We start from the raw sequence: 24,667 nt of genomic DNA, 5'->3' as shown, positions 1-24,667 counted from the left end.
CCATAAACAAGGACTAACCAATATCACAACTCAATTATTAACGCGATAGCGCTAAGGAGCTCGGTTGTCGTAGAAAAGCCGGCGTCGTTGGCGTGACGTGAAAATGCCGGACGCGAAAATCCTGATTGGTCGATAGGGTCATGACGTCACAGCCACATGATCTCGCGCGGGAATTTCAAAGAACCTACAAAGCTCACGTAAAACCTGACGTCACGTGCAAGTCCGTTTAGTTAGTATAAAAACCTGTCATACCTCATCACGACGCAGTGTGTCGCTAACGTTAGCGATTAAAATGAGCAAATCTACAAAGAAAGTGAAAATCCCGCCGTCACGAAATAGTAGCCCGGAGGTCTGCGCCGACCCAAGTAGAACCGTACCGTCCCCCTACCGGACGTCTACAGACACACCCAAGGTTTCGAGATCTTGGTTTCCACAAGAGCGATGATAGAACTCGCGAGAACTTGTTCAAGCGTGATTAAAACCCATTTTCTATCTTGCCTTCGACCCTTTACTTTGTTTTTTACACCTTCCTTAGGTGTAAAAATGTACTCTCACTTCTTTTTTTCTCTCCCCCTGTCTTTTAAGGCTAAAGTGCACTTCTAGTCCAGCCATTTCTGAAGAACATTACGTTTTTTGTTGCTTGTATTTTTTTGCTACTTCTGGGGTCTTTCTCCTCGGTTGCGTGGACGGAGATTGCGCTGCTCGAATCCAGGGAAGCGTTGCCGAGCGCGGTCAGCAGATGGCGGGCGACGCGTGGAGCCGGTCGAGCGAAGACGTCTCCGACCAATCACGGAGCGCGACCGCAGCGCAGCAGACGGCACACGGAGCCGGCGCCTCGCAGGAAAACTCCCACTACATCCGCACACACACACACACACAAAAAAAAAAAACTGATTTATATTTACAATAAAAGAATAAACTCCGGAGAGAGCTCGGCGCTGCCAGAGCCGGGCGCTGCAAGAGATCCGCAAATAAGGCAAAGCGGACGAACTGCAGGCCACGCACTATGACTTTTACGCCCTTGAAGGTGTAAAAAGAGAGTTCTCGGAGCACCCTTAGGAGGAGAGAGGAATAGACAGGTAGGTCGAAGGAAAGACACGATGTTAACTCCGAGGTCGCGATAAGAGATTCGTGAATAAGGCAAAGAGGACGAAGTGCAGATCCAACACAACCCTTTTACACCTAAAGGTATAAAGAGGGTCTTCGCAGCACCCTTGTGATAAGAGAAAAAAAAACGGATAAGTTCGCGAAGAAAACATGCAATATTAATCTGAACGTCTCTTCGGATACTGATAGAACACCCCCCGAGAAGGGTTTTCTCTTGGTGTCTGTCAACACACTATTATCGAAGCATATAATTTTGCAGGTTTGCTCGGGCTCAGCTTCCAATTGGCTGTATTTGTTGGCGGCCATATAGCCGAGTCCCCGAATGATGAGTGTGAGCCTTGGCAGCCTTTAATTGTGAGCTCGTTGAGAGCGTGCGCGATGAAAAGAGCACTCAAATATGGTGTCCACGTACTGAATACCCCTTATAAGGACGCACATATATACAGTTCACAGGAAACACACAAATATCAGAACTGGCACCGCGGCGGAATCTCCCGTTGCTTCTCGGCATCGCTTGCTATCTCCTGGCATTGCACGGTCCAGGTAATCCAGCTCTAGCGTAAGATGGGTCATTCCGCAGAACGCAGACGAACGCAGTTCAATCACTCGATTGATTTGATCAGAACAAACTGCAATTCCCCCGTTGTCTATATTCCATATCACCTTAATCGGGGCCGAAAGGAAACTGCAACGCCAGACACGTACGCACTGGCCAAAAAAAACGCAATGTCACGACGCATTGTTCGCGCTTCATTGGATCAGTTGGCGCGCTAACACACGCACAGAAACACGACACATGCCGCGATGAATCGCTTTTTGAGAAGCAATTGACTGGTTCCATCGGCCCGTGTATAGCGTTGGTAGTGCTCGGACCTATATAGGGTTAAACGAAGCATATATGAGTAAGCAGGCATCAAAAACAGTTTTACCATTAAGCAGTTATCAGAGCCTCGATACCTCCAAAACTGTTTCTGTCATTTGTCGCTAGGTGCCATCTCCAGATGAAAGTTCATTGACACGGATTGGCAAGTAATATCGAGAGATCGGGGGTTTCACTACTTTTTTTAGGTATATAGTTGTTTTGCTGTAAATCTTTACCGCTTCACAATTCAAAAAAAAAAGAAAAAAAAAAAAAAAAAGAAAACGAACTTGAACGTGTTTTCTCTTTCTCCGGAAAGAAGACAAACTCTTAGACGAAAAACCAAACAAACAAGGATTTCCGAAGAGCATCGGATGACAATAACCCCATCAAAGCAATCCGCGCTTAGCGAAGAACTCCACGCGGGAAGGCGGTAACTTCACGAACATGCGTCGCCGTCGTCGTCGCGATATGGAGAAAAAACTCACGATTCACGCATCCGCGCTTAGTGTTCTCTTCTTTCTTTTTTTAAATTTTTGTTATTTGTGTTTGCGTCTCCCTTCCTAACGTCTTTCTGAAAACCCGAAAGGAGATTTCTTCACCATTTCGCTTCGCCCGGGAGCTGCACGAATTTTCTTTCTGCTCGGCACTGCACGGACGACAGCAGGAAAACACGTGATTCCATATTTACGCCGGGTATATGCTTTCTTTTTTTATCACTAGTATTAGTAGGTTGCAATTTTTACTTTTTTTTTGTTTTTTTTTGCGTGCAGTTTTTATTGGTAAGTTTACCTTCTTCGGAGTGAAGGAGTTCTGCTTTATTTTTTTTGGTCGGAGGAAGTTGAATTGTGTACTCACGGTCATGGCTTCTGGAACTGCTACGCGGTGGCCATCTTGCTTCTGGTCCGCAGTGTGCGTTGAGAAGTACGCGACCGGAACACGTTCTGGGGCTGCTCTCGAATCCAGGAAGTTCGTGCACGCATTTTCTTTTTAGAACGATGTTTGAGCCGTCGTGCATCCGTGAGTCTCCGAGACCGGGCAAGGTTATCGTTCGACAGAACGCGTACAAGCGGCCAACTGGGGAATATTTGGAGTCCGGCGCATACAAACGCGTCCAGTTGCAGGGTATAGGCCCGGTAGGGTTCGGTTTCTGGAAAACGTTATATTGGCTATCGGCTGGAGCTCGCACTAAAGTTTCCACACAAAAGGTACACGCAATGTGCATCTTGAAAGTATTTTTTGTTTCTGTCACCAGTCGGCGTGACGGTGCATGTTTTAAGAGAAAACTTATATCCCGCCTCTTCGACACTACATCCCAAAGGTCATCTGTGTGGGCACGGTGTCGGGAAAGCACGCGACGTGACGCTGTAACGTCACGATGTCGCCAAGTGACGTTGCATCGAGTGGGGATGACATAGGGCCACGCCGCGGGAACCATGACGTCAGCGCCACCTGGGGCCATGCTGCCACGTGCAGCGTTACGGTTGCACTCGACGTTGCAGTGTCACGTGACAACACGCCGTCGAAGCAGACCCAAAAGCGCTATATACAGGCAGCTGTGCATGGGCGCCACCATAACCGACCTCCAGTTTCTGTTTCCTCTTATTCCGTTCGCTTGGCGAGCTAGTCTGGCCACCGTGGATGGAAAACGCCTTGTTTGGCTGCTATTCCGTGGGTACTTCTCAGCAGTGCTCGACTATCAGACGATCTACACACACCAGCAGCGAGATGTCACACTGCTTTTTCGGCATTGCGCATGCGCAGATGCCTCTCTGCTCTCGACTTTGCTTTCTGCCCACACCTGGGGCTCTTCCTATCTGGACACTTGGCGAAAAAGTGGGCAAGAAATCTGGCGGCCGTGATTGGCCAACGCCGCACTTGACTTTGGCGCCGGCCAATCAGAGCCTCCGGATTTCTTGCCGACTTCCTCGCCGAGTGTCCAGCTTAGGGCTGCGGCTGTGGACAAACGCGGGCTTGCTTATAAACATTGCGTTGGTCGATACACATTAGGCATTTCAATAAAGTAGCGCGGCGACGGGCAGCAGAATGAACGGCTGAAGGCTTTTCCTCCGAAATGTGCTTCGTCATGCGTGCTGGTTGACGGTCGCTACTATAGTAAGAGAAGGCGTACGTATCGAGGGACCTCATTCTTGAGAGGGTCGGTTGTCGCGATTTCAAAATCGTTTTGCCTTTCTTAGGAACTGATAATAGTGATAAAGAGGGAGGCAGTGCATAGCGTCAAAAAACTTAACGTTTGATGTCGGGCTCCGATCTGGGCTAATCCGGTACTTTTTCGAGAATAAGGAAACTAAAAAAGAAAGGGGATTGTACTCGTTGTCACCCCCAAAAAAATAAAGAAAAAAAAGTTTTGCACATTGTTTATGCGTTGCGCGAAGTAGTGCTTACAAGTTTTGGTTATCGGAGGAAAAAGCGATGCTTTTGCCGTTTGAAACGTGTACGTCTTGATAACATATATCTAATCTAAAATGCACATACATGCATCTTAATTCTCCACATAAAGGGAAAAGTAGTATTGCTTTGCCAAGGAACCACACTTTTTTTTCACTAGGTTTTGGAGGTGAAAACGAGCCTAGTCTATGGCGTTTATGAATGGCTCTCTCGGACACGAACCAATATATTTCGTGAGTTACATAACATCCGGTTACTAAAGGGCGTTACAGGATGTTTGCTAGCGCCGTTTCTTCTTGAAGCCCCAACCGGCAGCGTTCTAAATAAACGGTATACTTAAATGTCACCTACCAGGTGGACAATTTAATTTATTAATTTATTTTATTCGTTTTAAATAGCAGTAGCTCGAAAATACTGATACTTTATCGCAAGATGTATTTTTAAACGCGGCAGATTAATCGACCAATCCGTCCGATCACTGATAATTTTGCTGAAGTAGTCTAATTCACTACATTTTATCGATGTAGATCGCCGTATGCTGACAAAAACTGCGAGAGCAGACGTGAGGGAACATGAGAACGCCGATCTCCGGTTGGAATTGGGGGTAGACTAGGGTGCCTACATGTTTCCGCTCCGCTTTAGCGTGGCGCCAACGTCTTGCTACCCTTTCTCAGATCCCCTCCCACCGCCATTTTTTCCCACTTCATATTTCGCTAAACGTAAACAACGTTGAGTTTCTGTAGTTTCGACACACCGGCAACACTGTGAGGCCACTTCCGTTTCCGTTCATAAGAGGAGTCGGAGGCTCAGCGGGATGGCGGTGGTTGTGGCTGTCTCTCACTTTATTCGGGTGTTTCATATTTTGAAGTTGCGAGCAGGAAGTGTGCGTTGCTTTTATCGAAACGCGAGTTCCCGCGACAAAATAGAGCGCAACAGACCGGCATTGAACGCCGAAACCTCGCCGTCGAGACGAGAGCGGTGGGCGCTCCCTAGCCCTAACGAGGATTAGCGGCGTAGTCCGAGCGCACGACCGGCGGGTGTGACAAAATGGTCGACGAAAACAGCGGAGGTTGCCATGGTAATGAGATAGGCAACGATGGTTTGTCGGCAACAGGTATCACAAACGTTGTCGCCACCCTAAACAGCGGAAACATGTAGGCACGACGGGAAGCTAGCGCAAGTTCGTCTGCTTCTGCGCAGGGGTTGCGATGATGTCCGAACGCGGAGATCTTATTGGGTGATTAAAAAATGAGATACTGGATAGACCTCAAGGCATCTAGCGTTGATGTCTACCCCCTATCCTCTCAATCAAAGTCAATTAAAGGTCGGCGTCGTACTGACGTCGCCGCAAGTGCTGCGCAAAAAGCAGACGACTTGTTCTCCGCATAGCTGCTGCTTTGTCTCGACTGCACTCGTCGAAGGCGTTCGAACGCGAACGCCGGCCTTCCAACTGGTTGGACGAGTGCAGTGGAGACAAAGGCAGCGCTGGCTTTAGGTCTACCCCCTAATCCTTCCAACCAGAGATCGGCGTCCTCACACGTCTCCTAATCTCCCTCAGTTTCTGCCCGAGTCAGAACGAAACCAACGGAGCTGCGAACCGCGTGCATGCACTTTGTCCAGCTGCCACCAGATGCCGTCGCGACTTGGACCGCACTAAAGCGCCGGTTCCATTCTACCGACAATCGGAGTGCTGCCAAGGTGCTGTGCACAGTGGCCACATATGCCCTCGAGCCAAAGACGGCGAAGCGTCGCCGCAAATACGGCAGGTCGCCGCAAAAACGGCAGGTCGCCGCAAATACGGCAGGTCGCCACAAATACGGCAGGTCGCCGCAACTACGGCAGGTCGCCGCAAATACGGCTGGTCGCCGCAAATACGGCAGGGCGCCGCCGGCAACCACAGCACACCGATGAATTCGTCCGCTTCTCGCGCAAGGGTTGCGGCGACGTCATAAAGACGCCGAGTCCTGATTCGTCCCGACTGGAAGGATAGTGGGGATAGACCTCATTGCTAGATGTCTTGAGGTCTGCCCACTATCCTTCCAATCAGAGCTTGCCGTCGTTCTGACGTCACAAGTTTGTTCGACGCATATCTGCTCCAAGCACGCGTCTGCTTCGAACCTGTCTGCAGTGTTTTTGTACGACCGATGGAAGAAACGCGTCTCAGTCTCCGCAGACTGTCTCATGTACGATGTATTCGTGGTGTGAGTCGCGGCTTTAGACGACACTGCACTTCGGTACAGCTCAGAAGAGAGATTTCGGGAAGGCTCCATCAAGAAACAAAAAGCAAGGAGACGGGACTTCTGTGTTGTTGTTTTTTTTCCAGTGCAAAAATAATCGACTCTGCATTTATTGAATGCTTTCTGCTCTCCTCCCCTTGCAACGTATGTACAAAGTCACTTCTCCTAAGGTACTCCGTAAATATACATATGTACACAGCGTTTTGCTCCTTCTTTTAAAAAAGGGGGATTTTAAATAATAATAATAATCAGACTGTACAGACGCAAATGAAAGAGAGAGAAGAAAAAAAAAAAAAAATACCACACACGCATACCACTCGAAGCAGCGAAAGACTCGTTAACACCATCCTCGTTCGCATATTTAAAACCGTAGCATGACTCGACAAAAAGGCAGCAGCATTGTGACAGAGTTGCAGCCGCCCCAAAAGACATCTTCTATTTGCTTCAGAAACAATACGTTCCAGCAAACAAAACAAGTTGGGAGAAAAGAAGAGAATAAACAAAAAAAATAGGAAAGCTCGGCTCAATTGCGCATGTGCGTTTTTCTTTGTTTCCAGTTTTTAAAAACCACACGCTGAACACAGACAACGAAGAACCGTGGAGAGGCAAGATGCAGATGAAACAACAGAAAGATTAAAAAAAAAAAAAAAGCACAAACGAGTTTTAATAAATTATAGCAGGAAAAGGAAATATTCTCCGACTTCAAGACTGGACTCTTTCTTCCAGTTTGGGGAGAAGGGTAAAAAAAAAATAATCGTCAAAATAAAATCACATTGTCTTTCTCTTGTCCTAGGCTGGGAACGATGATGACAATATAATATTAAGCAATAATAATAATAGTAATAATAATAATAATTATAATAATACTCTTCGTATAGACTGGTATGTACACCACCGATATATCCCTTCCAAAGAAACCCTGGATGCACAAAAAAAAAGAGAAAAGGATGAAACAATAAAGGTTGGCAAATTCGAAAAGCACTGCAGGATGTAATGAGAATTATACTTTTCAAATGGCACTTTTCTCCATCAAATTTCAAGGTGCATCCAACAACGTTGCTCTATTAAAATTGTCTTTTTCTCTTCTGCAGCTTTCCAGCTTTTGAAACTACAGTTTCCCCATTTATTAAAGGAGACTACCGGATAACTGCATAGTAGATGCCGTTTCGATTGGCTTGCACCGCTAAAGCTTGGCTGGTCGCCAGCTAACCTTGGAAACCATAGCTGCCAAAGGGAAATGTGACTAAGACAAGAATTGTGCGCCATCTGTATGGAAATACAGGTACTGCAGTACGGTAAAGGTGAGACACAGTAGTTAATGGCAGTTTTCTTTTTCATCTTGGTTTCCAGGGTTCTAAAGTCCAAAAATAAGGAGAGAAAAAAAAAATACCATTCATAACAGACATCTGCAATCTCCAAGTATGGGATGGGGCAAGACGAATTCTTACAAAGTACCGACAAGAATAAAGTGGGATGATTGGACAAGGTAAGACAGATTAGCCAATACAAACTGAATGGAAACAAGTAATTCACTAAGTCATTATATGTCATCAGATGAGATTGGAAGTTCTGAAATTTTTGAGGGTCATTGACCTAATTAAGTTGAATCTAATTGTTTGGATGGTCTATTAGAGACATAATGCTAGGAGCCCCAAATTTTTAAACGCTGTACAGAATCATCTCTGGTGTTATGCTAATATTAGATGCTATCACGCCAGATGCACTCTTACAAGAAAGCAAGCATTACTAAATTTTCCGCTGCTTGAGGTCACCATTCAGACAGAATGGTGATCATAAAGTTTGACTTGCGTACATATCTACTGGAAAAACTGACTAACATAAATTCATGAGAGCATTTTTGTACGAAGAAAGTTTTCAATTATACCAATGTACTCACATTTCATATGCATACCTAAGTGCTGCAGACAAAAGTACTTTTTCCTTTTTATCTCAAACATCTTTAATTGTTTGTAAACTTAATACTGCTTTTCTTGATTCAAAATTTGTTTTGTATCTGCTGTACGGTGCACAGTCCCAGACACAATTCATATCATTTTGGGTAATCTTCACCTGCTCCTTCATGCGTTCATTTGGAAAACTCGAAATGCGCAAAAAATGTTTCGACAGCACCAAACAACCAACTAACATTCAACAAAACAAATTCACGTATGAAAAGAAAAAAGAACACACAGGAAACAGTACAGGTACTGGAGAAAACAGATGCCTCATACAAACAAGAAAAAAAAAAAAAAAACTCTCTTTCGGTCTGCACAAAGCCAACTTAAAAACCAAAAAAAAAAAAAACAATCAAAGGAAAATGGCTTCATTCTCCCACGTGCTTCACAAATAAATTAGGACGGCAGAGAAATAATGCATATGACAACGATGGAACGCAGGAAAAAAAAAAAAAGAGAGTATAGTTTAAAAACAAAACAAAAATAAACGACTAACCCAGTCATAAAGTAAAAAAAAAACCTGAATAAAAACAAGAGCTCTTTGGATCCATGAGTTGGTGTCTGCGTGCACGTGTGCGTCTGTCTGACAGCAACAAACACATCATTGGTGCAGCGAGATGGCAGGCTTGCAGGCGGGCGGTCAGTGGAGGAAGGACGCGCACAGCCGTCCAGTGTTCCCGACGCGCTCACTCACTTCTTGTGGCGAAGAACGCAGTGACTAACAACGTTTTTTTCTCCCCTCTTCTTCATCTTCTTTTGGAGAGGGTTGAGCGTCCGTACGCGCGTGCAGATTGTTCGGGTTCGCACGACGCACGTCACACCTCCGTGGCGAGCAAGCTGTCGTCCTTGTAGTGTTCTTCGATGACGTAGACGACCGAACTGCCGGTCTGCGAGTGGTGCTCCTTGGATTCTGACGTGGAGTCGTCCTCATTGGTGGGAAGATCACAGCTGACGGAAGGGAGAGAAAAGGTCGCTGTAAGAACCCTGCATTCCCGAGGCGAAGGTTGCTCTTCGAAATTAGGAGCGTGAAAGACGACGGTGCTCTCGCTTTACTTTTCTACGTCTCGTCGGGTCCGCCCTTTTTCTGCGTCTGCAGGCCCCTAGAGATCTATTCTCTCTCAATTTGTACAACAGTCCAAAGTACAGGACCTCGACTTTGCATACCCTTCCTAGTTCGAACCACAACTCTTTCAAAACCTGGCAGGTATGCGAAAGAAGCACGAAGGACTGCTTTAGCTCATTGTGTCTACGATATCATCTAAGTGACACCAGGAGAACACTGCTGAAGAGCGAATCTGCGCAATTTGCCGAGAGACCGAGCTTGTTTGTAGCCACAATATGTTAGTCGAACAGCAACTTACACAAAGGGGCTCGCCAAAGATTGCTTCCCATCCCCTTCAGCTCGACGAAGTCCTACATTCAGCAAACGAGAAATCTGCTCTTTTTGGTTTCGACCGCTGAACTGAAGAAATATAAATAGCGAAACCGTCAGAGTCAGATGAATAAAGTGCATCGAGTTGCCAATCTCGTGTATTTAGACTTTATATACATTACAAGCGTAGCGGGTCCCAGCCGCACTGGCTCGGCTGGGATCAGAGCCTACTGCTTACTCCTAAAGCGCGCATACTCCTTCCCCACCCCCGTGAGAGTATTCGCTGTTGCCAGCACATGACACTCACCTTTTGGAAGGAGACATCGCTGGAGTGCCGGCAGCCGAGGAGCCCTCCCCGCCGGCAGCAACGTGCAACCGATTCAAAGTCCGCGTGCTCGCGTACACGCCGCCCTCCCCGGCGTCAAAGAGTTTACTGCTCCTCGCAGACGCGCACTCCACGTTGAGAACCTTGTTGTTGGGTGGCGCGGAAGACACTGCCACGCCGCCCTTCCCGCCCTTGCCGTCGTCGACCCGGTTGGCCTGCTTCTTCTGCAGCGGCTTCTCCAGCTCGTTCACCACCACCTGTCCGCCGCCCAGCTTGTTGTTCATCGAGTGGTGCGTTGCGTTGTGCTCGTTCTGGCGCAGAACTGCGTCGGCGTCGCGCTGCTCCCTCCAGCGCCGGCGGCGCCGGAAGCACACGATCGCCAGCGCCGCGGCGAGCACGGCGACGGGGACGGCAACGGAGAAGGCCGCGATGAGCGCCACGTGGGCTCCGGTCAGCCTGTCCTCGTTGTCCTGGCCGACCACGTTCCCAACTCGTTCCGTCGCCACGAAGGGACCGTGCCTGGCCGAAGAGCCGGCGACCGGCCGCGGCGGCGCCTCCGCCGCGCTGCCGGGGCCGTACTCGCAGCGGGATCCGGAGAAGCCGCGGAGGCAGCGGCAGGCGAAGCGCCCGACGCCGTCGACGCAGGTGCCACCATTGAGGCAGGGTGACGAGTCGCACTCGTCCAGGCTGACCGAACAGTCCTTGCCGGAGAACCCGGGCGGGCAGCGGCAGGCGAAGTCGTTGACCAGGTCGACGCAGCGTCCGCCGTTGGAGCAGGGCAGGGTGAGGCAATCGTCCACGTCGGTGCGGCACCGAGGCCCCACAAAGCCCGGGACGCAGAGGCAACGGTAGCTGTCGGCGCCGTCCACGCACGTGCCGCCGTTGGCGCACGGTCGGGACGCGCAGTCGTCCACGTCCACCTCGCAGCGGGGCCCGGCGAAGCCCGGCCGGCACGTGCACCGGAAGCCCTCCCGGCTGTCGTCCGGCAGGGGGGTGCAAGTGCCGCCTGCGCCCAAGAGCAATTTACTTTTTAGTCGCCAAGTTCGTCGAGTTCTCTATTCGGACGACAAGGGTATCCACCCTGGCTGCTTCGGACATTTGCACCACGTGTGACCGGCTCGGTTACAACTCCCGGTGTTCTATTACGAGTTGTGCAGACCTCGGCTGTCGTGGTGCGCCCCTTGTCATGAGCAGTCACAAGCAGTCGGAACACAGCTGGTCCCACTCAAATGCCCACGTCCGAAGCTGTCTTTATTCACACCTGCATCTAGTGCGGCTAGCCTGCTTACCGAGTCATACTGTCACGGATAGAATCGAACAGTTTACTGTTTACGTCTTTATTTATTTTTTTTAGAATACCAAGACTTTAGTTTATCTCAACAATTCTAAAATTTCCTCCTGTATCATTTATTAAAAAAAAAGCATATTTTCTTCAAAAACAAAAAGAAATGCATTGCTCATTTTAGTTTCCTCCCCTTTGGCTCTGGCATTTACTTTGCCTTATTTTATTTCCAAATACTGGGAGCCCTCTCTCGAGGGCCATTACAAAGAAGGTACTGGTTAAAATATACACGCAACAATGGACAGGGCACGCTACAATTAACATAATTACGTCCACAAAAGCACAAGTTTCCGGGGTGGCACTCACCGTTGGCGCACGGAGAAGGCTCGCAGGGCTCCCGCTGGATCTGGCAGCGATCCCCGGTAAAGGCGTCGGTGCACAGGCAGCGGAACCCGGGCGCGACCCCGTCCAGCGCGCTCCTCGGGTCCTCCAGGCAGGTGCCGCCGGCCTCGCAGGGCCCCGCCGCGCACGCGCTCTCGGCCGTCTCGCAGTGGCGCCCCGTCAGCCCCGGCGGACACCGGCACCGATACGAGCCGTCGCCGTTCTCGCAGACGCCGCCGTTGCGGCAGGGCGACGCGCGGCACGGGTCCTGCGCCACCTCGCAGTCCTTGCCGGTGAAGCCCGGCGGGCAGGCGCACGTGTACGAGCCCTGGCCCGTGTTGGTGCACGTGCCGCCGTGCTGGCAGGGACGATGGTTGGTGCAGAAGTTCAGGTCTTGGTTGCAGAAGAGGCCCCCCCAGCCCTCGTCGCAGTTGCACTGCCAGGGCTGCTGGCAGCTGCCGTGCAGGCAGCCCGGGTACCGGGTGCACCGGTCGCACAGCGGGCCTTCCCAGCCGATGCGGCACCTAAGGGGGGGCAGGGGGGGTCAGTCCCCCTCCCTCAACTCGCCGGCTTGCACGAGTAGCGACGACCAATTCGCGTGACCAGGTACATTTGGAGAGCAAAGACAACTTTCGCTTCTTCTATTGCACTCGCACTTCTGTACCAATTTTCGAGTCAGTGCCACAGAGGATGTCCCCACTTGACAGAAGCAGAGAATGGACTTTGTTTATTAATATATTTTCTCCTTTTTTTTATATCTAAGAATTTTAACTTTTACTCCCCCTGCCGATGAGTTCATACTTCCCCGAGCAAAAAAATGGCGGGTCAGAGGCTGGAGACAATAGACACCCCCATACGCATGACCCCAGGATTTATTGCCAGTAACCATCTCCGTACCCTAACCATAACCACCTCCGGAATATAATATTACAGTTTGGGAGGGCAAGGAAAAAATTGAGGACTCACTTGCACTCGTTGGGCTGGTCACAGTCGCCCTGGGGTTCTTTGCAACCGGGGAGGCAAATGGCTGCAAAAGAAGAAAAAAAAAAATTTAGACCGTTGACTGTGAAAACTTAAATGTCAACCAGACCCTCCAGAAAGACATTACAGAAAATAGTTTCGCTGTCACGGGTCCTTCCAAAAAGCCATAAATAACCTACCCACAACATTAAAGGTAAAAAAAAGGAAACAGGACAGGCACATTACAACACCATCTGCTGTATAGTGATACTGCTCCGGGCGCAAGCCTTCGAGTTTAACGTCATAAGTAAGGACACGAAACTAACAGTCCAGTCTGAGAAATCGATGTTCTTTATGCCAGTGCCAGAAACAAAGGAAGCCTGGTTCAGCCGTGCCAAGGCTGTCAACGCGAGAGGGCAGCCACACAGAAGCCCACTTTCTAATCAAGTCACTTAAAAATATGCTAAAAACAAATAAAAAAAAGGAAGAAAAAAGGATAAACTGACAACTTGGACCGGTCAAAGACACAGCCCAGCTTCTCAGAACTTATAGACGAGGAAAGGAGTGCGTAGCAGCAAACGAACGCAAATTGCTCTCCAGAGCAGGAAGCCATTTTTTCGAACTACCGCGGCATACCGCTCTTAATACACCCGACAAACTTCCAAACATAAAAAAAAAAGCAGCCAGCGTAATGCCGGCAGCAGTGGAAAAGAAAGAGAAACATCGTAAATCTCCGGCGGCGCGTCACCCACACGCGGACATAAACTTCCCATGACGAGCGCGCACCTCCAAGGAAAACAAAAACAATAGCTAAACTCTATCCGCAAAATAAAAAAAAAAGAAAACGAAAAGCTAACGCCTAACGGCACTAAATTAACAAATAGGGAAAAAAAAGAAAGACAGAAAGGTCCTGTCCCCATTTAGTAAAAGTCACCCGAGCCACCTACCAAAGCTAAAGTCAAATATAGTTATTTTTTCTCCCCCCCCCCCCCCTAAAGTCCTCGCAAACTTATCTAGACCCCCTTTCCCCTCCTTGGAAAAATATAAAATCAATAAAAAGCGAGAATACTGAAGCGTCACAGATTGTCTGCTTGTTACTTGTTTCCATGGCGCTGCCAGTATTCTTGTAACCTACCTACTGAAAAAAAGAAGAAAAAAAAAAGCTTTTGTCGGGTTTTGCCACTAAAGCAGTACCGTTTAGTGATCGAGTGTCGAACTAACAAACAGCACCGATGCCATCGCAAAGAACACAAAAAACAAAAACAGACGAAACACACACAAAACAAAATCGGGCATTCCCGGAATCCGTGCCGACTAACCAACAGACAATCGCGACCCCCTGATGGCGAAGCAAAAAGTTTGGGGCGGCGCAGGCTCAAAAACAGCTTCACCGAAGTTCACCGCGAAGCTGGCAACGTTGGACAGAGGAGAGAAAGAATGAGGAGGAAGGGAGAGCGCCTGCCCCGAGTGGTGCCCTTCGCGGAAACGCTAACGATCCGTCCCCCTTAAGTTTCCCTTTGAGCGTCACCGCTCCCACACCAAAAAGCGCCTTCCGACCCTCTTTTCGTATAATTATTTCGGGCCGGCGCTAAACTTAACACGCTCTGTCAACGACAACGCGCGAAGCACAAACAAACACAGGAAGCTGGAAGAGACGGACAATCGGAGGAACAAACCAACGAACGAACAAGAGCAGCGAAGGAACGCTCGCTAGAAACAAGCCCGCGGAAAGAGCTCCAAAATCCATCCCAACTAATCCGGAGCAAAAGTTGGTCTGCTTCTTTTGGAGGCGTGGTGGTGACGTCAGAACGGCGAGCTTTGATTGGCTCTGATTGGAAGGATATTGGGTAGACCTCAAAGCAGGCTGCCTTGATGTCTACCCACTACCACCAGCGAGCGATGCGGGTTATACCTAACTCGTGAGTAGAAAAAGAGCAACCTTGGCGGTATATGTACGAACACCACCGAGCGGGCGCTTAGTCAAATTGCAGCATTGTTCAGTCTGGCAGCCGAGCGCGCCACCGCTCCGCCAAAAAGTGGGCTGGCGATTCGTACCGCACTCACGTGCTCTAACGCGGTGCGGTAAGAAGCGGTTAAGTGATCGCGCAACAACCCACCGGTCATGCGCCTTTTAAGGTCACACAACGTTTAAAAATTACGTAACCCCGCGAAGAAAGATCTGCATCCCAACGCGGTGCGCTAGACGTTCACGCGGTATATGCGATCAGAAGCTACCCGGCGTCGTCGTTTATTTCGAAAGCGAGCAAAGAGAGCGACAACTTTGCCACAAACTAGCGATAGAAGGTGTTTTTGTTTTGGTTTTTTCCCTGTGTTGCTTTTGATCATTCATTGCAGGTTTGAGGTGTTTAGGTACAGGCTGTTTAAGCATACCACGAGCGCTCGCACGATCACGGAGCGTTTTCATTCAAGAAGTGGTGGAACCATGATTTCGGAAAAAATAAGCGGATGAATAGGAGCCACCAAAAAACTACGGCTCCAAACATAGTCGGTAAACTTTTAATGTTCCTAACGTTCCTCGGAGCAAAAGACGAAAGATGGCCGATGTTTGAACAGAGGCTCAGAGCAGAAATGGAGGCCTCACGTCACGGTTTCCAGTAAAAAAAAAGGTCACACTTCGATGGATGAATGGATACGGCTGAACCGTTTTAATCGGTCGGCAGCTTCCGCCACCTCGCCAAAACTACATCCAACGATCAACTAATCTCCGCTTACATTCTGATTTTAATAGAGAAGGGCAAAGAGTGTCACATCGCCACTAAGCACGAGTTGTAATCCGTGTGACACTTCCATCAGTGTGAACAGCGCCACCTATAAACCATCTCAAAAGCCGCCTCCTGCACGCTGCCACAGTTTTCAACACTGGGCTGTGCAAAACATCCCCGAGCGTACGCAGCAGCCCTCTTCTGCGGAACATCGGAACCGCACGCATGCGTCCACACCCCAGTGGCTCTGCATTTCTCTCCGGGTGGGGGGGCGGCGACGGGCGCCGCCAAGGTGTACAAGGAAACGGACAATGGGGCGAGCATCCGAGCCATTAACCACGCGCATTCTCGTCTTTGTCACGAGAATTCGTAAAGGTTATTATCTGCCCGGTCCCCGTCAGACGCGCAGCGGCAGCATGCGCAAGGTCGGGGACCGGTAATTTTCGCGCGCAATGGAAATGACAAATAGCGCGAGGGTAGCTTTTTGTGCCGTGAACGCAAAGTAGGGCTATTACGGAGTCCTAAGCCCTCAGCGGCGTCAGCGGGAAGCCGCCAAGCATGCTGAGCGCGGCCGCCATGATGGCGCACATACGAGATCACGCTGGAGTAGACAGTAGGCAAGTTCCGCGGGAGGGAGAGAGGGAAGAAGGGGATCGCTACCGAACCCGCATGTAACTCCCTTCGACACCGCGAGGGGGCGTGCGGGACGGCAGAAAGGCGGCGGCGGTGGATTACCTTCCCGAAGAAGGACTACCGTGCAAAAAGGACTGCACGGGCACACCGGTACGTGTGTGTATGCGCCCGCACATACACACACACACACACACGGTGTGGGAAGGTTCGCAAACGAAACACACGCACAAAAAAAAAATCAAACCGGCAAAAAAAGCTCGTAATTATAGGTTTAAAACTACCTATAGTACATAACGAGAACGCGCTGCCGCTGTTGCCCCCCAAAAAAAGCGAGCGCACACACGGCGCCCGCTTTCCACGGTCCGAAATAACCCGAGATTTAAAATGTTGTTAAAAAAAAAAAAAAGAGAGAGAGAGAAACGAGGCAAAGCGGGTGAGAAAAGAAATGAATCGAGTAAGGGAGGAAAAAAAATGGCGGCGGAAGGAGAAGGGGTCAACTTGGCTGCGAGAGTCCCCCCATCAGGGTGTATCGGCCACAAAAGGAAGAATGAACAGGCGAGGGAGAGGGGGAAAACGCGCGCTGCTCATTACAACTTTTTAACAGGAAGGCATACCTGCGCACCACCAAGCAAAATAGACATCCGCAAAAGAAGATGGGCTCGCTCCATCCCAGCGGAGAAGGCCGAGAGCTACCGCAGGTGCGCACCCCCTCGAGCAAATTGGAAAATGCAGGTGTGGAAAGGAGGAGAGAATGTCCCTCCCTCCTTCCAAACTCGGGCTACCTGTCGGCGGAAGCACTCCGCGCCCGATACCTCCCATCTCTTTCTCTCTCGGACGCTCACGACGAACCCCAGCAACGAAAGTGGAATACAACAACAGCAACAAAAAAATTACAACATAGTAATCGAATGAGAGAAAAGTTAGTGAGTTCCTATAACACTACTTTTCGCCTCTCGAACGAAAATTCCGAGCATTGCCGGCCACGGCTTTAGGGATATACGGTGTCGCCCTCTTTTTATCGTTCGTTCGTCCGTCCGTTTTTTTTTTTTTTTTTTTTTTTTTTCCACTTTCGACTGTTTGTTAACGTGAGTGTTCTTATTTCGTAAACTTTCCCTCTCGTCTTTCACGACGAAGGCACCGCAGGAATGCCCAAACAACAGAAACGAAAAAAAAAAAAAAAACACATTCAAAAACGAAAGAAAAGACAACGAATAAAAACGCGTATTCCGACCACCAAAGAGCTACACAAATTCCGCAAACGACTTTCTTTTTTTGGTCGGAAATTAGCATTGCTTATCTCGCGACGCCGAGCTTCTGGACGTAATAAAACAATTTTAGGCGATTCCTTCGCCACCCAAGCGAGCAAAAGAACGAACTAAATATTGAAAAAAGACCGTGGTGTCACAGTTTTCTTCTAATCAGGCTTTTTTGGAAGGTCGGAAAACATAATCTCAAAAGGGGGAAAAAAAGGAGGGGTGGAAGAAGTCCCTCAAACGTTGATCGTGTAGGTTCCTGGAAGCAGCGTCCGTCGCAGTGTTACAGAGACAACGCCGAGGGAAGAAAATGTTTTCAAAACAAATTAAGCTTGGAAAAACAGCCGCGAATTGTGAATACAGACTCGTTCGTTGGCTTCCTTCAGATACAAACACACAAACAGCATACAAAAGCTTGGACCTACAACTCACAACATCACGTAAAAACCAGAAAGGACCACATTGCGCCAAATAATGTAATTTTTATTTTTATTTTTTTTTTATTGAGGATCACGATGTCATACTTCTTTGCCGAGAAAACAGAAAAACTATTTTTGTCTTCCCTAACAAACTCGGAAGCGGTAAAACTTGAGAGAAGCGACGTGGCAACAAACAAACCGTCGTGATTCGGGTAAAATAAAAAAAAAAAAATAAAAAAACAAACACACGAGTACAAAAAAAAAAAAAAAAAAAACTATTTTGACAAAACGTTGGACGAAGCGAATGGGCAGCGAATGGGCGGAGCACAACACGACACGAGCGCCGTGGCGAGGCAAGGTACCAACTAGGACTCGGTGGTAGCGGTAGTAGTGGTAGAGGCGCACTATAGTAATAGTATGGTAGAAGCCGGTGAAGGGGAGGTAACCATAACACCATGCAACAACAAAAAGAAGACTGCCAAGTGTGGCGACGACGACGCACGAGTGCCACGGAAGTGAGGGCGGACGCGAGAAGAAAACAAAATAAATAAATAAAAAGTCAGACATGCGTGAGCGTGGGAGAGTGACTCCCCGTCTTACGGCAACAGTGCCCAAGACAACGAACAAGAACAAAAAGGAGGAAAAAAATAAGGGGGGGGGGGGGGTGAAGAGATTTCCGACAGAGAAAGAGAACGCTAATCGACTCTTCAAGAAGCAAGCAAGTACTGCCACGTTCAAAAACAAAAGAGATCCACCAACAACGCAGTTGTTGCTCGAGCAAATCGCGTGAGAACCCAAGCGCGTATTCTCCCCGTAAGTTCCGAAAAATACGCAAAAAAAGGACAACATCGTTTCTCCCTTTTTTTTTTTTTCCTTCTTTTTAGGTGACAAATAAACGAGGAGAACCGGATGAAAAGTTGGAGGGGCGGCGCCGAAGAACGGCAAACAGAAAAAAAAATATAGGTAAGCTAAATTTGCGTGGGAGATATTAACACACCGAAAAAAGATAGAAAAAAAAAAAAGCAGCAAACAAACATTTAGGGCCGAGAACGACGAGCATTGTCTCATCCCCGGCGTCTTTAGCGCGAAAGCACTCAATGAGACGCGAGCACAGCTCAAAAATCACCAAGAACAAAAGTATTAAAAAAAAAAAAGCTCGTTTTGAACGAGGGGAAAGGGGGGGGGGGGATGGAACGGGAACATTTTTCACACGGGAAAGCGAGGTGGCTACCTAAAACAAAAATTTGATACTCCGAAGAAAGAAAACCTGAACCGAAACAGCGAATCTCGGCTCGCGTACGCCGTGTCTGTGTACCTTGTCAAACCAGTGTCGCTGCTAAGAGTTCACGATATCATGGTATACACCTGAGGAGAACAGAAAACGACCTTCTCAGCCGGCAACCTTGCTACCACGTGATCTCTCTTCCGACAGCCCCATAGTTAACTCTTCGGAAACAAAAAGAAATAACGATTCGAGATATCAATCGATTTCTGCGCATCGGTCTTGAATGTCGTCATACGACCTTCAATCTCAACAAGAAAGGGGAAAAAAATGTTTCTGGTTTTCTTGTTTGGATCCAAACGTCATATTCCCACAGTTATTTCCGGAGATGTCTACATATATCTAGTCTCCGGAGGTACGTTTCTGATTCGCTGGCAGATTACTAGACAAAAAGGAAACAACATTTCCAGTGTGGCTTTTGCTGGTTTCACGCCCGCTAAAAGAAGTCAGAAACTTTTGTTGTTTTCGTCGTGTTTTTACGTTGACGCGGTATCATCATCCACGTCGCATAGAAGCCAAATCTTCAGCAGCCCGGAAACGACGATGCGGGTATTGATGGACCGACGGGGAAATGACAGATGACTTGTTCGACGGACCGCTCAACGAGTTCGGTGGCCACGTCGCGACGGCGACGACCGATCGACGCCTCCGAGGAGTTCCCGTGCGCGTCCTTCTTGTTCACGGTGCAAAAAAAATAAAATAAAAATAAAATCGCGTTTTCTTCTTTTTTTTTTACATTTATTTTCGTGATGTTTGTAATTATGCACTTATAGTTACAGATTTCACGAACTAAACTCGACGCTCGACTGGTTTAGCGAACTGTCAAGCTTCCGGCAAACTTGCCTAATACTAAAAAAAGAAAAAAAAAAGCTATAATTGTCTAAATATTTTTTTTATATATATAAAGCCTTTTGAAAACCATCGCAAGTAATTTTTGCAAACCAGCTGTGTTTGCAGAATATAAAAGCCAAAAAAGTAATGCATTTAATTATTTAGTTCGTTCGTTCAAATGCTGCACCCTTCCTCCACCAGGCAACGCCACCTCGTTCTAAATTCGAACCTCTGTGAACTTCGAGTTCAAAGTCAGAGTCGTCGAGCCAAATGAGGTCCGTGCAAATTTCCCAAATAAAACTCTAAAAAGGGAAAAAGGCGTGGAGAGGCAGCTTACCTTTGGAGCAGTAGTCTCCCCTCCACCCGGGCAGGCAGACCACGTCCCCTTTGGCGTTGCAGGCGTAGTGTCCGAACTTGTCGTCCCGCGGCCGGCACAGCCTGGCGCAGTCGGCGCCGAAGTAGTGCTCCTCGCACACCACGCGGAACGAGAAGGACAGAGAAGTCCGCTCCGACCGCAAAGTATCCGAGGTCCAGTCCAGGCCCACGTTGAGCCAGCGCTGCGTCGTCAGACGCGACACCAGGGTCGGATGGCTGCTGCCGCCGCCGCCAGACGACGCACCTGTCAGAACATGATCAAACAAGGGCCGCACGTTAGCGACAGTCCAACAGGAACGCGTCATCATCAATCCCATCTTATGAACAAACTAGAATCGGTTAAAAACAAAGCAGGTCGTTTCATATCACACGATTATTCTCGAATATCCAGCATATTTGCCCTAAAATCTGCTCTCGACTTGTGCCCATTGTCTGAAAGAATTCTAGTCTCTCCCGTCTTGTCATCTTCCACAAACTAATGTTTTCCTCCTGCTTTTTTTCGTGAACCTTTACCTACAGCCGCCATCACACATTTTCATGCGCCTTGATCATAGCCTAAAAATTATGCCATGATTGCCACTGGCTCTTGCCATTAATAACTCGAATTCTTTTCCTCAATTAATCGTAAACGAAACTAATCGCGATATATTCAGATTTTTGCGAGGTACACCTTTACACTGTTCATAATTACCACAGTTAGTTACCACCACCTATTGTTCCCTCTTGTTTAGTTTTCATGCGTGTTTGTTTTGTTTATTTCTTTTCTTTTTGCCGATACACCATGTTCCTAATTAATCAGCTTTTTTTTTTTCGGATTTACACGTTTAAATTTGTCTTCTCGCCTTCCTGTCTACCTCCTCCTCCCCCTCCTACTCTTCCCATTATGTAATGTAATGGATGAAGAAAGAATAAAACAATTAAAACAGGGACAACACAACCACATCTTTCATGTGGTTGAAAGATGTGGTTGTGTTGTCCCTGTTTTAATTGTTTTATTCTTTCTTCATCCATGACCCAAACCAACACGCTCTTCTCCCAAGCGTATGTAATGTACTTTCCATATACTGTACGTATGAGTGATAATGAAATGAATTACGACAAAACTTCACAGCGTCCCGGATGCATCATACGCGACGAGGACTACCAGGTAACTCCCACGACTGGGAACGCAGCTCAAAACCAAGACGTTTCTCATAGAGCAGACGTGACACGTCGCAACTTTCGCGTTTCGTTACCGTCTCGTGAGTAACGAGTGACGTTCGAAGCGACAAGGAACGCGGAACAGACACCCGAACAAAACACAGAACGCGATCGCATATCCATACTGCCAAAGATGCGCGTCACCCACATGCATTTCAAACGGCATTCGCCAAGAATTCCAAGAAAGAAAGGAAAAAAACAAAAAAGAATAGACGCACATCTAACGGAACATTTACACACACATATATATAAACCAGAGTTACGGCGGTGCTTTTGAATATACGCGGGAAATCTGTATAATTAAGTGACCTGACGCGCAGTCGACGTAAACATGACACAACCGAGACGGATCTCAGCAGAAGATACGAAGACAAAACAAAGATGTCCACGAGGAAGCACCACGTTAACTGTGTTCTTTTTTTTTTTTTTTTTTTTGTTACGGCATTTTAGTAAAAATAAATATATAAATAAATAGGACGACGTTTGAGTGACAAACTCGAGAACCCAGCAGCCACTTCCGATAACGAACAACGCGCGTGCAGTATGGTAACAAGGTTTCGTAGGAGACAATCAAAACGACCGAAGGTGCGCTTATGTGTCGTTGCTATGAACCCCGTTAATACAAAATGCCCCGCTCCAAAAAAAGAAAAAAAAATTTTTTTTTTTGGAAGGACAAATTGCACGCTACTCAAAAAAAAAAAAAAAAATTAATCGATTACAATTACTGTCGGTTAAAAGCAGTATGTCAGTGATTACTCGAAAAACGTAATTAGCTATTATTTGAAGAAAAAAAAAAAAAAAACGTATTACTTTTTTCACAACTTCAGATTTTCAAAACGGCAGATTTCTCTGCCGGTATAAAAACAGCACTTTTGTACTGTCCATTGTCGGATTAGAGTTTCACCCGAATTCTAAACCACTTCTCTTCTTAATCCAGCAATTTCAAATATACCATTTTTTTTACGGAGAACCGGTTCGAGGACCCCTTGGTAAGAAAGTGGTATACGTAGGGCGCCATCAGAAAAAGGAAGGGACAAATAGTAACGCTTACGAGGCACATTAGTACTTCCATCAAAAGTAATCAAACGATTACAAAATTACACCAAAAAGTAATCAATTAGAAGTAAATTGATCACTTGTAATACAAGTCTGGTAAAGACGTGCACTTTTGTCTCGTTATATTATGGACGATGTTATTTGTTGTTTTAGTTTAATAGAAGAAAGGGAATTAAATGCAGGAGGATCGACTATTGCGAATAGTCGCGTTTTCGAATCGCAACAATCGCCCATCTGCACGCGGTAATTAGGCACCAAAGTGGCGGAAGTCCACACGATAATCCGGAAGCGCCGATCGCTCGAAGCGTATATACCTTAATAATAGTTACCGACAAGGCGAGACGCGCAGAGAGGAACTTCGGTTGTTCCGCCTCCAGCCCGAACTTCTCACATTCGAACGATTCGCTTTGGAGTCTCGCGGGCGCGCAGTGAAAAGCACGACGGAAGGCACGGAGCGCGTGCTTCGGAGGCATTCGAAAGACACACCCTGCCGTGGCAATACTCTAGCGTGTACGTAGCTTATCTCTAGCGGCTCTAACGTACGCCTGGCGTGACGCGGCACTATTTGATTTCGAGCCTCGAGCTACCGTAACACGCGTCAATAACCCCGGGCGTTCGTATCATTAAAGAAAAAATAAAAAAAGGGTGTGCCAATTAAAACCCGGATCCTTCCCAATTAACCTTCTTTACGAGCACCTAAAGAAAATCGAACAAAAAAGAAAAAAAGAGGGGGGTCTTTTGTCTTCACGGGAGTCGAGGTTAAGGAACCGAAATAAAAACAGGACTCCTGTCCATTCTTATTTATATTTTCTTTCTCCCCAAAGGTAACTCAGAAACGGCAGCACGCAAGGTTGTCCTCTTTTATCTGTTCTCCGATAAAACCTCTAAAAAAAATAAAAAAAGTACGAACACAAAATAGAACCAGAACTTAATGGTTCACGGACGGAAGCTTCTTCAGGTAGCAGGCTCTATTTGTTTCTTTCCTTCCTCGCCAAAAAAGTTCCCTCGACTTTTTTAAAGCTTGCACGGAGTAAGAAAATCTGCCGCTACGAGAGGGGCTAAGAGAGAGAGAGAGAGAGAGAGTATGTAACACTAACGAAGAGCATTAAGAGTAGTAACAAAGAAAGAAAAAAACGAAAACACGAAGAGCAAAAGGGAACGTCGTCGCCACCGTCGTCGCCGTCGTGTGCCTCTCCTCCAAAGCAAAACAAAAGGAAGTCCAGGCTCGAAAAAAGAGCGTCGAGTCCGTGAGAGCGCGACCCTCAAGGCAGCCAAGCGAGGCGACGCAGAAATTATATCGGCCCAGCCAAGCCTGATTTTCCCACAACTTCGCCGGCTTCCCCCCCGGTTTCTTTTTTGGGCGTCTGCTTTTGTTCTCCGTAGCAGACGACGGAGTCCCGCGGACGCGCGGAGCAGACGGCACCGACGAATCTGATGTCGTCTGCTAGCGTCGAGCGCGATGTCTTTTGCTAGCGATGGAAAACCATCGAAGGAATCCGTTGCTCGGATTGTATCACTACCGCGAGGAGGGAGGTGATAATTTGACATCATAAAAACAGTATTTTTATTTTCAAGATAAAAAAAAAAAATAGTTACTAAAAGACAGAAACATCCGACGGAAGTAGAAAAATGACGGCACAAAATAGAGCGAACGGAAGCTTTTCTTCCAAATTTGTCAAAATGGGGGCAGGAGGGAGTGCATGTCATTTTTTTAATGACTGCACTTTTCTTTTAAGATTAGCTTTATATTTATGGGAAGCCACAATCATCCTTTAGTAGTGGATACATGTAAAATAAGCAAGATTTATAAGCACTCCGGAATAAACGACAAAGTTCACTACTCCACAGTATTTCCCGCTCAGTGCCCCCCCCCCCCCCCCCCCAGACGCCTACGTCTGCAAACGCACTACAGAAAACATCTGTAAAACAAAACTTAACATCCCCCCCCCCCACCCCCACCAAAGAAAATAAATAAATAAATAAAGGAGTAGAGGTACACGATAACTTT

At 47.6% G+C, this 24,667-nt stretch overlaps 1 protein-coding gene across 1 annotated transcript in view; it reads right to left on the bottom strand.

Moving 5' to 3' along the window:
- Window positions 1-7,353: 7,353 nt before the first annotated feature.
- Window positions 7,354-24,667, bottom strand: part of LOC8041436 (delta-like protein C) — a 30,338-nt gene continuing 13,024 nt past the window's right edge. The window contains exons 4-8 of the mRNA XM_040209521.3: window positions 20,366-20,647; window positions 12,894-12,954; window positions 11,913-12,451; window positions 10,247-11,270; window positions 7,354-9,515 (exon numbers count right to left, since the gene is read on the bottom strand). Coding sequence (XP_040065455.1) covers window positions 9,383-9,515; window positions 10,247-11,270; window positions 11,913-12,451; window positions 12,894-12,954; window positions 20,366-20,647 — 2,039 coding nt within the window. The 3' untranslated portion in view covers window positions 7,354-9,382. The remainder of the gene's footprint in view (window positions 9,516-10,246; window positions 11,271-11,912; window positions 12,452-12,893; window positions 12,955-20,365; window positions 20,648-24,667) is intronic.

Source organism: Ixodes scapularis, unplaced genomic scaffold, assembly GCF_016920785.2.
Source record: "Ixodes scapularis isolate PalLabHiFi unplaced genomic scaffold, ASM1692078v2 PGA_scaffold4__175_contigs__length_147842914, whole genome shotgun sequence".
NCBI lineage: Eukaryota > Metazoa > Arthropoda > Arachnida > Ixodida > Ixodidae > Ixodes > Ixodes scapularis.
This window is presented reverse-complemented; position numbering and strand designations above follow the sequence as displayed.